At 41.6% G+C, this 17,011-nt stretch overlaps 1 protein-coding gene across 3 annotated transcripts; it reads right to left on the reverse strand.

The window, feature by feature from the left end:
- On the reverse strand, positions 5,626-9,615 carry LOC8070048 (ACT domain-containing protein ACR4). 3 transcript variants are annotated; one of them, XR_002449306.1, is made up of 9 exons: positions 9,341-9,615; positions 8,790-8,877; positions 8,602-8,647; positions 8,388-8,502; positions 8,221-8,300; positions 7,551-8,138; positions 7,354-7,458; positions 6,256-6,903; positions 5,626-6,151 (listed from the first exon to the last, which is right to left on the reverse strand). XR_002449306.1 is itself a non-coding variant. In XM_002467649.2 (8 exons), the coding sequence occupies exons 1-8, from the start codon at positions 9,342-9,344 to the stop codon at positions 6,568-6,570; spliced, it is 1,359 nt and encodes a 452-aa protein (XP_002467694.2). In that variant the 5' UTR covers positions 9,345-9,615; the 3' UTR covers positions 5,626-6,567. The 3 variants fall into 3 exon arrangements, 2 of the variants coding, with proteins under 2 accessions (XP_002467694.2, XP_021307211.1); XM_002467649.2 differs by having other exon boundaries at positions 5,626-6,903; positions 8,790-8,874; XM_021451536.1 differs by having other exon boundaries at positions 5,626-6,903.

A 17,011-nucleotide genomic window follows, 5' to 3' on the forward strand; every position in this document is an offset into this window, starting at 1 on the left:
ACTCCAACGTTGGATGATGCATTGATGCATGCAGAGTCATGAAATGAAAGATTGCTCAGGGGAAGTGCATGTAGGTAAGATCCAGATCTGGCCGGCAGCTTAAAGCGGGGCGAGTACTAGTTGAAAAAGGCTTCGCTTTTCATGTGCCTTCTGCAATGCATGCTTCGTGCATCATGATCAAGACGTCTCATGTGTTTCAGCGACACCGGATTGCATCTCCGTACCTGGGAACGGCTAAATGTGTCTTCATGTCTCTTGCCACGCCATTACTATGTGAACGGTAGTGTCTGTCTCCAAGCCCTTTCAACGGACCATTGATGAACTTAAGAAACCCTCACTACCACAATCTCGAATTGCTTTGAGTGCCAAAAACCGTCAAGAAAAGAGGTTAAACCGTCAAGGAAATAATCTCTGACCACAAACCGTCAAGCAAACACACTCAAGAATAGAAGCTAAGAGAAATTAGTTTTCTTGACGGTTCTGGCACTCAAGGATGATTTACTTGAAGGCTGACCGTCAAGAAAACTACGACCAGACTTAATTTGCCAAAACGCCAAGAAAAATGTTGCAACCGTCAAGGAAAGAAGTTTTCTTGAGGGCTCACAACCTCCAAGGAAAGTAGTTTTTTTGACTGCCAACAACCTCCAAGGAAATTATTTGGATGGCCAAGGAATTCTTGTTTCATTGGCTGCCCATGACCTCCAAGGAAACTTTAAATTTCCTTGGCTGCTATTGACTGCCAAGGTAATTGTGATTTCTTTGTGGGCTGGCACCCAAAGAAATCTATACAAACAACAAAAAAAATACTCGCAATAATCAATTTTAAGATTCTGGTAACTAAACTCCACAAATTGATGATGACATGTCAATCCAGCATAAATACAATCAAAATCCAATACATAAATATATTCAACTAATTTAGTAGAAACATATTACAAATTAAAGTGTCCAACAACTACACTCCAATTAGATTAAAAAGTTTTCAACCATTACGCTAAAAGAAAAGAATATCTTAGTCATAGCTAACGTACATAAGTCCTAGCACCTATATAGATCTAAATTGTCCACTGCAAGATGGTTTTGTGGTCTACGGCTGAGAATTGTCCACTTCTTTGAATCCAGACTTCATTATAGCATACTGTTCAAAGTGCTAGCCTTCTCGGATCCAAACTTAGATTCCTATAAAACCATGAAACAAAGTCACAGATTAGTTTAGCCAAGGCAATTCCAGTTTCCTGTAGTGCCTATCATATTTTCGACTAATAGGAGGCTTCAATTCGTATTGAACCTTGCATCCCTAATAACCAGCACAGCACAAATCCTGACATGTCGAATAGATTACGGTTTGGAAAAGGGCTCTAGGAATCGTAATTATGATCAAGGAGTAGTAGTCATCAAGAGATTATATTATGTATTTATGCTGGCCATCACCATTCTTGTATCATAAGCATTTTCAACATAATAACATATGGATAGAAATCATGTTTGCCAGTTCCTGGGTGTAAAGTTTTGGGGTGTCATATATATCGGGTATGACACGGGGTGTCGTAGGGTGTTTGGATACTAATAAAAAATAAATTACAAAATCTATTAGTAAACCGTGAGATAAATTTATTAAGCCTAGTTAATATGGCATTAACACATGTGTTAATGTAACATTTATTGTTAAATCATGAACTAATTAGGTTTAAAAGATTCATCTTACAAAGTAGTCGCAATATGTGTAATTAGTTATTTTTTAATCTATATTTAATACTTTATGTATATGTCGAAATATTCGATAGGATAGAGTGTAAACTTTTGGGAAGCTAGAACTAAAAGGCCATTATATCCGATTCGGAACGACTGAACCAATGCAAAGCAATGGACATTCAAACTACATATGCTGCTCCTCTGATTGTACTCAAGACACTATTACATGCAACATTAAGGTTGTCCTTGGTGTTTGCCCAAGCCCAACTGCTGCTACCTTTGCTTGAACAGGGCCAGCTATTGGATAACCAGGAGTCCTGGCTATCCAATAGATTACCAACTGGAAAAGAGCTTAATCAGGAATCTAAATCCCAATCAATGGTTAGTCCAAGAGGTTGGCACTGACTGTCTCTTACTACTAAAAGTTATCTTAGTCACCAATCACCATTTTGTGTCTTACTTTATATCATGTTGACCATTACTACATATACACTCTCTTGTCCCAAATTTTAGGCTTTGACATTTAAACGACCTATAAACTGAACGGAGGAAGTGCATTTCCACTCTCCTCTCTCTCTATAAAGGAAACATGCATATAGACATAATATAGTAGAGAGACTGGATAGAAGAACCAGGAAGCTTCAAATGAGTAGCCACAAGCCACAAGCTAGCTTCCAATCGGTTACGAAGCACCAGTTGCAACGATCGCAGTTAGAGTTAGGTGTGGGGTATTACTGGCACATTTTTCAAGGCTGCTGTCGACAAGTGCATCTCAACGCTGGCTTACACAGTTGTTGCCAACAAACATGTCACTCTGATCATTGTTTGAGCTACATATATATAGTAGGAACATAGAGACAGCAAAATATGCACGTAACAGAGGTGGCGAGAAAAACTGTCGTCGACGACTTTCGCAAGGATTCAAATGCCAGGGGGGACAATCTCTCCTTCACTAGTCTTTATTTACGTAAATCTCGTCATACGCTTTTTTACTACTACTTCTGTTACAACTTTTTATTTTTTTCTAGATACATTTGTTTTTAACATGTGTCTAGACATAATGTATTGTATTTAGCTAAAACAACGGAGGGAGTACCATTTTTATGTTATTATTGTACGTGCTTCTACGCTGTTTTGTTGAGAAGAGAAGACATTCCATTTAATTCGTGAAATTTATTTATTTTCTCCCACAATATCATCTCTAGTGTTAAAATTCTTAAAATTCACCCTCACTGCACTTATATTCTTAAAATTCTTCTCATAGTTGATGATCCGGATTTTTTGTTGAGACGTCGTTCTCCTGTTACAGCAGAGATGATATAGCAGCCGCTGCCCGCCGCCGCCGCCGCCGCCTCCTTTTTTTTTTTTGTTTATCCCCACGTGGACTATGAAGTCAGATACAACGCCAGCAGCCTCGTGTTGGTTGCATCCACGGAATTCAGCATCCATATCTGACAGCAGATTTGTTTCCTGTCCATATCCAATGCAATACACAACAAACACACGCCATTGTGGCATTGTTTCAATACCTAGGTCGCCTAGCGAGATAGCGGATCCTTGGACGATCACTGGTATTATTCCATGAAATGCTGCCAACTAGCTAGGGATGACAGAACTGCTTCATGGCCTAGCTATATCTACAACTCTAGCTCTGCAATCTGTACTTCTTTTTGGATGTTGATGGGGGTAGTTTCAAATGGACAGAATTGGTGTTTGGGCAATGTACTTCCCCAGTAAACAACAGATTCCAACGAGGCAACAAGTCCTGATTTTCCTCTGGACAAAAACTTAACAAATATAGTTTCGCTACTGGGAGTGCCCAGGAGCATCTTTTCTTTTGCACATACTGTGATCTCCTGCCAATGAAATTGACGCGTGCAACGGTGACATGTAATGGTCATTGCCAAAGTCATTACCAATAGTGAGCTAATGATTTTTTCTCGGTACATTTGTTTAGACAAAAATCTAAGCAAACTGAACATAGAGGCCACTCAACTTTAAACAAGAGGAGTTTGCTGCTGCTGCTATGAGAAGTATCACTATTTTCTAGTAAATGTCAGCAAGCATCCGCGCGTCGTAGTAGTAGCTCTATAGTTGATGATTGGGCCTATTTCCAGGAAATGTTAGAAACAGGTTCATAAAATGCCTCTTCCACCATTGGTAACTAGAGGCATGGCCAGAAAAGATTCGTAAAATGCTTCTTCCACTTCCACGTGGATGCTCAATTATCGACGCCACTACTTGGTGCCCAATTAATAGGAAACTTTTGCGTTCTAATCATGCTCCTTTTAGTCTGTTAGCATCCAACCATTTAACCGTGGGTGGAACAAACATTTTTTCGGGAAAAAGGTGGTCACAAACTCACAATGGTGCCACTGCCAAACTTTTCAGTATACTTTTTAGTATACTGAAGAGTAAAGATATGGATTCCAAATTTCCAATACCCCATATCTAGAAACACAGCTATATATGGGGTTGGGGGTAGCAGTAGCATGCATAGCCCTAAGACTGTGCCACATGTGTGCCTAGCTAGTCCTACCAGAAAGGGATTGGTGGGCTTGCATTGTGGCAGAAGAGATGGACACTGTGGAGCTGTGATCATCTTAACATAGTGCAGTGATACAGGAGTTATGGGAGACACACACATTGCTGCCCCCCTGAACCCTGAACCTGATAGATAGATAGATAGATATATAGGAGTAGGCTCCAACTCCAACCTGTTGGGTTGGATTTCACATGGTTTCAGCAGCCGCTGCCGTCCCTAAAGATGGATGCATGCCCACCAATCCCTTTCTGGTTAAGCTCCTCTGCTCACTTGACTAGTCCCCCCACGACATGAAAAGACCAGCTTTTCTTCCCTTGCATCACAGTTCACAGAAGAAAAAGACGTCACATGACATGATGAAGCATGTTGATATAAACTTTAGACTGAATGAACATACATACATGGCAGATTATGTATATATTTCGGAAAAGCGAAAACGGGTGGCCTCAAATATTGCATGCATAGAAAGGGAAGAGTTTTCTTCTTCTAAAAAAGGGCGAGAACTGAGAAGAATCAGCTGTATCTGCATCTGCACATCATATATTGAAGAGTAAAGATCTGAAGATCATCCTCCTCCTGACCTCCAGCTCCAATGCAACAACCTGTGGTAGGGTACGTAGCAACTGACCAGATCTGTTCCAGCTCATGCACTGCCAATCGCCCAGCCCAGTGATGACAGTGGCAAGATCTGACTGAAAAGTTGCTGCAAGGCTGCAGAAGTGCAGATGAGCACAGCTCACTCTTTCAGAGGCGACTGGTGGTTGTGGGTGGTGGCAATTAGTTGCTTCAGATGTACTTACTTTAAGTTTAAGCGCTGTAAATGATTAAACACTGACATGCATGTGACATGATCGTGAAACTATGCTCCTGCTCCTCAAAGTACTGCACTGTAAATTGTAAAACCATATATACAACAGGGAAGCAAGATAAAATTATAGAACTGTGGTAGTATTTACCAGGCGCCAGAAATATCTGCAGGTAACAACACAACACGTAGTAATATAGATGGCCCCGGCGGCCCTGCCTGCAGGTGTGTAGGGCCTCTATGTGTTTATGAGAGATTCTGGTGGCAGTACGGCACAAGGTCTTCTTTCACAGGCCTTGCAAACATTCTGATGATACTAATAAGTAGAATTCAGAAACATATATCCCATTCCTGCGGTATACTTTGTAGAGAGCTGTTATGTTATGCAGCAACATGTCCAAGAATATGAAACACCATGAGCCATATATATGCGAATATCTGACGCTTACTACTTGTTTCCAACCAAAGATTTTGTATACTTCATTCACGTCTTAGAAAAATTGAATGTGAAAGAGTTGATGATGAGTGGACGATGAATAAGGATAAAATCACGAAATTCGTTCTCTCTAAGAAACACAAACAGTAGGCAATGTCTTGTGAGACTGAGATATTCAGATTTTAACAAACCAATCACAAGGTAATATCATGAGTGAGACTGAGCAGTAGGCAAAGAGACAGCATGAGAGAAAACGAGGAAACATGAGCGAGACCAAACATGAGTTGTTGCATGCATTGGCGCCACAAGGACAAGACGAGAGAGACACCTAGACGTACGCCTCTGCCTGCCTGCCTGCCTGCCTGCCTATGAGACGAGAGAGGCAGAGGCCGGCCGGCCATGGCTCATTCATTGGCCCTTGGTCTCTTTGCATTGCATCCCGTCAGGAAGTGCAGAGTGAGAGGGGACTCCACATCCAAAGCTCCAAGCACCAGCTTGCAGCCACGGTAGGGCCCCGGGCAGAGCTGGCGGCCATTTTCGACATGTGCGCCCGGCACAAATGACAACCGGGTCGCCATCGTCGTCGCCGTCGGCCCGATTCCTTGGACAAGCAGCTTGCCATCGATGCCACTTTCACCCACCCTCTGAATATCCCCAAGAGGCAACTCCCCTTCTGATGGCAGTATCAGCATCCAACAATGACACCCGCAGGCAGGATTTAGACAGCTGCTACAGAGGGCCAAGGGCAATATTTACAACAGTTTGAATCATACTTACTAGGCACTGCTTGCAATGGGCACCACCATGTCGAAATGGGGGGAATGAAGTATGTACAATGGTGGATGATGCTAAAGAACCTACTGTATGCACCAACTGCTGGTGGTGTACATGCCGGTTGGTCGGGTTGCTTTATATGACTAGTCGTCATCTGATGCATGAATACTCCTAATTGCATTGTGGAACTTGGGGGCACCAGCATCTTGCGTGCATCATGAACATGCTGTGGCTGCCACGGTGTCACCACTATGGCCAGTTTTCTTTGCCACCACGCTGCTTGCAGAGTAGTAGTGGACATGCGCTGGCTGAAACTCAGGACCCAATCAACCCAAGGTTGCAGAGTGATCTTGGTCTAAAGAGGCTGCTGAAGAGGAACCTAGTGGGCGACTCCTGCGTTAGCGACTTTGGCTGATCAGGGTGCCCTTTCACTTGAAGCACGGTCTGGCCTATCTCCTGGCGTATGGCCTCGAGTGTCTTCAGCTCCACCGAGCTCCCTGCCGCGTCACGGACATAGAAAGTATTGATAGCCTTGTCGCCCTTAGTTGAAACTTCTGCTCTTGTGACTGTCAATCCGTTCTCGCGGAAGATGCGTGTTACGTCCGATAACAGACCCACTCTGTCGCCTGTTGACAGCTCTAACTTCAGGCCCTGCAAGGGATATACAGTTGGTGATGAATTTTGTACTAAAAAGCACTGCTGCAAAAAATTCTAGTTTGTAGTTCATCACGTGATCCGACACCTAACTTCAATTCATTATTGTGTACTTACATTAAAACTCAACAGTAGGAAAATAACTGTAAGCAGGGATGAGTTAATTGTGAACATTGAAGGAAAACACAGCACGCGCCTCATCAAGAGACAAGAGGAAAAGGACCCAAAGCATTGATATTGATTCATCATTAAAGTGTGTCAGGCAATGCAAAATGCCAACCCTCGAACAACAATTTACCTCCTACAGCAATGGATCACACCATTCAAGTCCCTATCTCAGCAACTATGAATGCAGAAGTATCATCTGCGACCGCAGAAAAGCAAAACAAACAGCGAAAAGCAAAAGCAAAATAATCACATAGGTGCTGCCAACTATTGCAGAATTACCTCAGATACTCTCCGTTCTATAGCTGCTTCAAGACAATGGATGATTCTCTTTCTCTCGGCTTCTGAATTGACAGGTGAACCATCAATGTGCCTAATGTAATAGTCCTGTGGAACCATGGTGTTAAAGTAGGAAACAAAAGGTTGCATGTCTATGTCCAGCAATAGGAATTTGAAGCTGAAATGTCGTGGTGAGATACCTGGTAAGCATCGGGGCCCTCAGTATCCACGCTCCCATGGAAAACCACATATTGCATATCTGTTAGGGTGCAAACCGTATCGAATAGAAGCTTTGGCCGATCCTTGCAACGAATTGTCACCACAGAATAGTCTTTCTGAAGCCAGTTAACGACTGAAACCATTGAAGTGGGGCTGCCACTTGCCCTATCCTTATCATGCCTGTCGTAATCTCGATCCTCAAGCATCATTTGGTGCAGCCTCCGCTCTGTGTGGGTTATGCCCATTGCGACCGTTGTCTTGGCGTCTCGACTCCTCCCTTTGAACACATTGCAAAGCCGCTCTTTGATTCTGCCAAGCCTTTCTGCATCCGAAATTGCCAGCCCAGACTTCCTATCAGTGACCTGCATGACGGCAGCTGCTCTTTCGTTATGTGTCCACAGCTCCGCATTCACCACATTGCACTCCAGATTTGTGAGCACAGCGCTCACTTCAGAGAGAAGACCGGGTCTATCGGTCCCAGTTAGCTCTATCAAGGTGTAGTCGGAGGAAGGCTCCACTCCAATGGCTCTCCTCCGCGAGGGAAGAAGGCAAGAATCAGGCCCGATAGACTGCATAGGAAGAGACTGACAGATTCAACAAACTGAACGGGAACAAGAATATGAATAAACAATCACAAGCATTCCTCCCTACCTTGTAAATGCAATCTTTTATACCTTCTAGCACAGATTCGTCCATTATCTTGTGCCCACCTTGGTTCGTCACATTGAAGACTGACAGCAAAAACCAAACAGCTTAGAAATGGTTACACCATTTTGTCGAAAGGAATCAAAAGAGACCAATTTTTGATTTTGTCCTACCATCCATGAACCATCCTCCGTCTGAGGATATGTATGCTTTCTTGACTATGAGTTTGAGGTCAGTGAGGACCTGCACTACCTCCAACAGTACCCCATACTTGTTGGCGCTGTCCACCTATATCGTTCAAATAAAAACTAGTATGTCAGCTTCAGCCACAAACAGGAAAAACATACCAATAACCAATGAGAAGCACTTTATTTTTGAGGGACTCACATGAATAACTGTAGCATTTGGACATGAGGTGTTGTCAATAGTGACCCTGAACTCAGAAAAGAATATGAATCAACATGTTAGTATATAACCATGAAAAAAACTATGCACACTCATAAGACTGACAGAGGTTAAGGAAGGAACTGCTTTTCTGAAACAAGGACATTGTTGAAGAATTGGGTTAGTACTACCTTGGAGGGTTCATCTTTTGAATAAATTTCTCGTACTCATCGTCACTATCCAAAGAAGAATAAGCCGCATCTCCATCTGCTAATGCTGCTTCATGAATTGGAAAAAAAAAACGCACAGTCAAGATTGAATCAAACCGCAGCTGCAAACCAGAAATGCAAGAGAAAAAAAAAAGTATGGCCGCGCCCACACGCTGATTGCGGCTATTGGAGCGAGAACAGCTAAATGGGCTTTTTTTTAGTTCCCGACGAAAATCAAACAACTGAATTTATCAACTCATCAGAAAGGAAAAAAAAAAAAGAGCTTGCCGATGTTTTCCAAGAACACGATGAAACAGAGACCGGAAGAATCCGATGGAATCCTTCAATTCATCAAAGAGGTACAAATAAAGGAAAACTGAAACTGGAACGATTTTCCCACAGGGAAACAGAATCAAGACGGCAAAGAAGGGAAAGAGTCCGCCATAGAAGGAAAGCACTCCCCGCCGCACGGGAGCAGGCCGACCTGAGCCGAGCGACACCAAGAAAGGAAGCAAGGGCTTTGACATACATACCCATGCTGCTTGCTCGGTGATGATGGCGGCGATGATTGAACTCCTCAATCTTGGAAAGAATCGAGAGCCGAGGGAGCCCCTGCCCTGCCCAACCGGAAGACGCCTCCCCTTCTCTCTCTCTCTCTTCCCCCAAGCCCGCCCACCCCCACAGGATGACAGTCAGGAATGGCAACGGCAGCAGCAACAGCAACTCCCTCTTGGAGGAGTTGGAAAGGCCGGAGGATTCTGCCTTTTCCTCGAACGGTGAAATGAAATGGAAACGCACACGCGCCCCAACCCCAACCAACACGCCCCTCCAGCTGTACTCCTCCTCACAACAAGGCAGTAGGAGGAGGGTACGCGAGCGTGGCTGCGACGGCCCACCTGTCAGTCGCCTTGCTGCTTTTGAGCTGTTACTTGTGAGGTAGGGGAGCACGCCCCACCTGTCAGTCGCCACACCCACAAGGACCATAGGCTGCACAGGCGAGCCCAGCAACTCCGTTACCGAACTTGTCAATAATAATAAGAAATTTGTTTAGTTCCTGGATAAAAAGTTTTTAAGGTACTGTAGTATTTTTTTGTATTTTATAATCATTGTCCAAGTATGGACTAATTAGGCTCAAAAGATTTGTCTCACAAATTACATACAAATTATACAATTAGTTATTTTTTTTATCTATATTTAATATTTTATGCATGTGCCATAAAATTTGGTGTGATGAGAAATCTGAAAAAATTTTTGATATTGGGTGAAATTAAACAAGACCTAACTAGAAAAATTCCTTGCGTGTTACCACGGTTACAAAGAAGAAACATAAATAAGTTAGAAACTTAGAATATGCATTGCATAGTTTGGATAGCTTGGTCTTGTTTACTTCCACCCCAAAACTCAAAAATTTTCAAGATTCCTCGTCACATCGAATTTTTAGATGCATGCATGAAGTATTAAATATAGACGAAAATAAATACTAATTGCACAGTTTGGTCAGAATTTACGAGACGAATATTTTGAGTCTAGTCAGTCCATGATTGGACAATAATTACCACATACAAACGAAAGTGCTACAGTGTCGCGATTTTTTTTTTTTCGGAAACTAAACACGGCCTTATATGTTCAGAGAAATAGCTGACTTACTAACGTGAACATTACAATTATATGAGCTAGTTGATTTTAATTGTGTATGATAGTGGATTGCCTGGGTGGATAGCTTGCATATTAAGAGAAATAGGTAATAGAGCGTGATAATGGATTCCCTAGTTGAATAACTTATATATTAAGAGAAATAGATAGTGGAGTTTTGCTTTATAAGAGTATAAGATAAATCTCAGGGCAAATATTTGAATCTCAAATTATTTTTGACTTATTTAATATATAGTTTTCGAAATTTGATGTTTCCATCCATACTCAGACTTTAATGGTGACTTTATTCTTACTTTTTATAATTTTGCCCTCGTACTGTTTGAAATGGTTTAACTGTTTATCCGTATTTTGTAACACCGTTGAGCCTGGGTGGATTAAATAGAAAAAAGAAAAAATACCCACAATAAATGGCAACAATATTGTCAGCAAAAAATTTCCTCTCGTTGCATTCTCTCTCACCTTTCGTTGGACCGCAGTATACCCTTATCGCACAGGAGGACACTAGGGTTTCCTTGGCCGGCGACCTTGGGCAGTGGGACTACAAACGAAGTCGGCTCTTGGTCCCAGCGATGTTTCCCTCCTCCTATTACCTCGCCACCCTAGTGGCTCGAGCTCCATGCAGGCGGAGGCTGCTCCCGGCGTCGGCCGACATCTGGGACCTTCCTAGGAACAACGTGGTTAGAGGCTATGCTTTAGACCTCAGTGACCTCCTACCCCCAGCCACCTTGGTAGCACTAGGAGGGCACGAGATAGCACCAAGAGGGCACACCGGTTGCACTGAAGCACCACCGATTCAGCTTTAGGGCTTTTGCGACTCCATGTACTGATGTAAATGTGGTGTTTCTAGATGTGAATCAGTGCAGTTAGCAGCCACACATCATGCTATCTTGCATGATCATGCTTCCCATGTTGCAAAAAAAAGACAAGAAAAGATTTAGGTCCAAATGCAAGAGAGTTGAACAAGGTTGCAAGTGAACCATTTTTGCATATACAAGCAAGAAATACATTGGATTCATGGTAGATGACAACTATTCAGTTTCTCTTTTTGGAAGTGGACCTATTGTATTCATCCACATTGATGGTTCATTTTAATTTGTACATTTTCATGATGTAGGTTAAGATAAATAAGCATATTTTGGTTCATTAAATAAGTGTGGTCAGACAACGACCTCTAATAAATGGGTGGCTAACAGAGTGGTTGACTTATTGAGGGATGACTCTAAAGTGGGACTGGCTAAGAGTTGAGGGACAAATTTAAGAATAAATACTCAATGGATGTTCCATATGACAGAGATGCTAGAGGGAAGTTGAGAGCACTAAACATGATATATGGGAAATGAGATGATAGTTATGATTTGTTGGGTACTGATCAAGTTGAGCTTTTGAGACCAGTATCTGGTAGTGTTGTGGAGCTAGAGACTAAAGAGCAGAATGGTGATGTGTGTTTTATGAGGTTCTTTGTTGCTCTTAAACCATGCATAAATGGCTTTTTGCTTACATTGCCATGGATGCAACACACTTGACAAGGAGATCGAGATGTTAGTTGGCATCAACTATTGCAGTGGATGGTCATAATTGGTTGTTCCCACTGGCATATGGAGTGATTGAGATCGAGTCTAAGAAAAGTGGACTTATTCAATCAATAATGTGAATACTACTATTGGTACACCTCTAGGTATATACATTCCCTATTTCTAACTATATTTTCTAAGTTCCAAGTTTCTAATATTTTTTGACATAGAGCAAAATGTTCATACAAGCTTGGTCATTAGCACAGATGTAGGAAAGGGAATAGGATTGGCAGTTGAAGATGTGTATCCTAGAGTAGAACATAGAGAATGTATGAGGCACTTGTGGAAGAACATGAAGGAAAATTACAATGCTACTCTTTATGGCAATAAAATGTGGTGTGTTGCGAAGAGCTTCATAATTTCAAAGTTTAACTACTTCATGGGAAAATAGAGGACAAGGATCCTAAAACCATTCATATGTGTGGAGTATAAGAAAATTTAGTGAAGAGTGCAAGGTAGATTATATCAATAAAACCTCTCTAAATGTTTTAATAGTTTGATGTAAAAACAAAGGATCTTTAGATTATTGAAATGCCTGACCATATTGGATAAATGATCATTGAGAAATTTGTTTCGAGGTCTAAGACTGGTAGTAATATGCCATGCATTATAATCCTAGCTATAACCAATGATTTGAATGCTAAAACAAAGAATACCAAAGACCATGGGGTTTTAATATGTGGGTCTATGAAAGCTACAGTAACTATGAATAGATTTAGGCATGTAGTCAACTTGGTGAAAAAGCAAATGTTCATACAAGCTTGGTCATTAGCACATATGTAGGAAAAGGGAATATGATTGGTGGTTGAAGATGTGTATCCTAGAGCAGAACATAGATAATGTATGAGGCACTTGTGGAAGAACATGAAGGAAAATTACAATGGTACTCGTTATGGCAATAATATGTGGTGTGTCGCGAAGAGCTTCATAATTTCAAAGTTTAACTACTTCATGGGAAAATAGAGGACAAGGATCCTAAAACCATTCATATGTGTGGAGTAGAAGCAAATTTAGTGAAGAGTGCAAGGTAGATTATATCAATAAAATCTCTCTAAATGTTTTAATAGTTTGATGTAAAAAAACAAAGGACCTTTAGATTATTGAAATGCCTAACCATATTGGACAAATGATCATTGAGAAATTTGTTTCGAGGTCCAAGACTAGTAGTAATATTCCACACATTATAATCCTAGCTATAACCAATGATTTGAATGCTAAAACAAAGAGTACCAAAGACCATGGGGTTTTAATATGTGGGTCTATGAAAGCTACAGTAACTATGAATAGATTCAGGCATGCAGTCAACTTGGTGGAAAAGCAAAATGTTCATACAAGCTTGGTCATTAGCACATAAAGCAACCACCGAAGTTGCAACACATCTTGCCGTTCGTAATGAACTAGAGGTTGGTGGTCAGGCCGCAACATGCCACAACTGCAACAGCAAACCAACACATGTCCAAGGTGTGGCAAACTACGACAGCCATCCAAATGCTCCCTTAACTTAGAAGGCAATTCATGGATAATACGCTTGAATTTTAGATCAAGTACTTGCATACATACCAATAATACACATATGCACTCCTACTACTACTTGCAACCGTATCAAGAGAAAGAAACAAATTTATTTATATCAACTACCGAAGAAGCGCACAACAAAGGTTAACAAGCATGGATCAATCCGTATATGGAAGGTACCTGTTGGTGGCTATCAGAAGCCGATGTTGCTGCAGTGCTGTTGCTGTGAGCCGATGCTGTTGTAGTGTTTTTGCTGGTGTTGGAGGTCATGTCCTTGGTTCCTTCCATTCTATAAGCTATAGAAAATATTGCACAAATACATGAATCAAACCCACAAAATCGATCCAAGCAAATAAATCAAGCAAGAGTCCCATCACAATCTCATAAATCAGGGTGATCGATGAATCGACTTGTTGTGGAAGCACAGAACACTAGGGAGACGGAGGATCCTATTGTGTACACTCGACGAACAGGCTATTCCGCCGGCTTGGGGAAGGAGGGAGAGAAATAGAGATGTTGTGAGAGGTGATGCCTCCTTCAATTGTATATAGAGGGAGTAGAGGGAGCAAGATGGTCTGGCGGATGGTGTGAGGGCCTAGCATACATAGAGTGCATTGGATGGATGCAGAGCCAGCTAGCCGACGGTGGGGTAGAAACGGATCCGATTTCCCATAGAAGAAAGCATGCGGCGCGGCTGCTAAACAATGATGCATGCAGGCACACATGAGGACCGTTGTTTCAAGGATGACCCATGCTTGCCGAAAGATGCCTTGCAGGTCCTCTCTTCCATTCACAGGCAGCAGAAACGGCACAGAGAGACAATCAACACAAGATCAACAACGTAGATCTCACACTCGTTTTGCACTACAAGCCTCTCATCCTTGACACAAATACCCTTTGATTAACTAAGGTAAACTAAAATATTAACTTATTGGCAAACTTAGCTTAATAACCTAATTAATTTGGTTATCCCTAGAGTCACACACCCCATATATTCCACATGTGTGTTGGTAGTCTTAACTCCACTAATTTGACCATTAGAACAATATAAAGTTTAAAACATCCATGTCTCACTTAAGAAACATCTTAATTATAGGGTCCAAATTTAATGAGTTCTACAAGTTGTGTCAAAACATGTTTTGAAGGGAACATAGATTATTTATAGTACAAATACCATGAATGGTAGATACCCCTTAAGCCAAAGGATTTGAGTACTGAAACAATAGTTTATCTAGGCATTTGGACATGCTTCCACACAAGGAAGAAATGTGACTTTAGACATGGTCAAATACTTGATCAAATCACATTTTACTCCATCATGTCAAAGAGGTCACTGTGATGAATGAAATGGACTTTTGGTTTACCCAATTCTTGGTTCAAACTCCAAAGTTATGCTTTCTGAATGATCGCAACACAGGCTGGGCTCAAGCTTTGAGGGAAGGATCGGGCGACCTATGGGCAAGCCTAATGATCCTCAAATTTTGTCTAGAGCTCCCAAGGAAAGTTAGGTTTGTTAGAGAGGCCATAAGGGGAGGTTAAGTGACCTCACCTTAGGTCACCTAACCTAGCAAGATGCCCAAACATAGTCCACTTCATGATAATCCAGTGTAACATGATTGTGTGTGAGGGTAACCATGAAGCGATCCAGGGATTGAATGGCCCACCATTGCTTATAAGAAAGCATAAACAAATGTGAACTATGTGTTAGATACCTATCAACTAATGTTGGGAAGCTCTATGAAGTGTTGGATGCAATGGTGGTTAATCCTTAGGTTGGTTAACCTAATAGGGGTCGCTTGACTCCTTAGCTCCACCATATCATCTTCGAGTATAAGTACCCCTTTATCATGGACACTACAAATATAGATGTTGGCACCATTCTTAGAACATACACACACACAAAACACACACACACACACACAAACACACACACTTAAACACACACACACACACACAAACACACACACACACACACCTCGCGCTACACTTTTTCCTCATACTTGTAGTAGTGGTGCGTGAAAGGACCTTCATGTTTCTAAGAGGGGTTTTTAATAACAAACAAAACTTGCAGCGAACGAGCAGAGTGCAGAACTTCCACTTTGCACAACTTCCACACAACACAATATAAAATGAAGATCAATACACCTTATTGAGTTCAAGCTCAAACCAAATTTGTAAATGTGTTTGTGGATGTACACAACCAAGGAGATCGAGTGGAGAGCAAATGTTGGAATTCAAAGCACAGAGAAGAGATTTGTTTCACTGAAGTTTGGGTTCCCATTTCAACACTACGTATTTCATTGAGGTGGTGATGAGAAACAAACAAATCTCATGCCTGTGTTGAGTCCCTCTCAACCACTATCCTCATCTCCATTAGGTGATCTTTTCCCTTGGGGGCAAGATCACTGCTCTCACTACCTTTTATGTGGCTACCACAAGCATTAGAGCATGTTAGATGATATCTAGACATCTAGGAGGGCTTCCCTCCAAGAGTAACAACTTTTTCACAAAATATCGATAAGGCTAGACAAGTGCTCAAGGTTTGGCTAGCTCTATTTTGCTCTCTAACTTGGAATCACTCAAGTAGCACTTTGATTTATCAATTAATGCTCAGTATCATAAAGAGAGGGTTCGGGATTGTCTCACAAGTTTTAGGGAGGCTCTCTCATCCACTAACACATCAACAGCTTCACCTAGGGCCATGGGATGGGTATATACCCACCCCTAAAAGTAAGCTAGTAGAGCTCTAAAACTAGCCGTTATGACATATGGACTATGAAAGTTCCACACCGATGTGTGGAATTTCCACTCCAAGAAATCCATGAAACTTTCATAGCCTTGAAAAACATCATAGGTCACCTCATGAGGAACATCATAACTGTTAGCTCCAAACTTTCACTACTACACTTGCACCCTTTATAACTGCATCGAAATGGTAGTCCAATTTTGGACTCGACAGTGAGCCATCGGTAGTGATAATTGTAGCCATCACCATCGCTATCTAAGATCGACTAAGAAGTACACAACATAGCCATGTTGGCTCATCATCCATCTATGATAAGGTCCTTAAGCACAAACCAACTAAAATAATAAACTTGTTTTAGTTGATGCATCTTAGTGTGCTAAACATGCATGCTTTGCGATGCGTATGATGACATGGCAGGTTTTAGGATTCATACCATGAGAGATGTTATAAACGCTGCCGACCTTAGCATCCGATGAGTGTTTTTCAACAAGAAATACTCTCGCAACTTCTGTGAAAATTTTCTCCAGTGCAATGGAAAATGAGCACTTCCAAAATCTAGTCATAAACTTCTCTACACACCTATGACCGGTGAAATAGAAATGCCCGAAGTTATACCTTTGCCTTGCGCATTCTATTCTGTCTCCTCCAATGTTCATGCAACACATGCATCAACTATTCACCAAATGATATGATCCACTTCATATCATTGATCATATCAT

This window comes from Sorghum bicolor, chromosome 1 (genome assembly GCF_000003195.3).
Source record: "Sorghum bicolor cultivar BTx623 chromosome 1, Sorghum_bicolor_NCBIv3, whole genome shotgun sequence".
NCBI lineage: Eukaryota > Viridiplantae > Streptophyta > Magnoliopsida > Poales > Poaceae > Sorghum > Sorghum bicolor.

Coding starts and splice junctions, on each gene's coding strand:
- LOC8070048 (XM_021451536.1), bottom strand. Junction 8,139..8,220: donor TAAAAGATTGCATTTACAAG/GTAGGGAGGAAT, acceptor CTTCCTATGCAG/TCTATCGGGCCTGATTCTTG. Junction 6,904..7,353: donor TAGAACGGAGAGTATCTGAG/GTAATTCTGCAA, acceptor TATCCCTTGCAG/GGCCTGAAGTTAGAGCTGTC.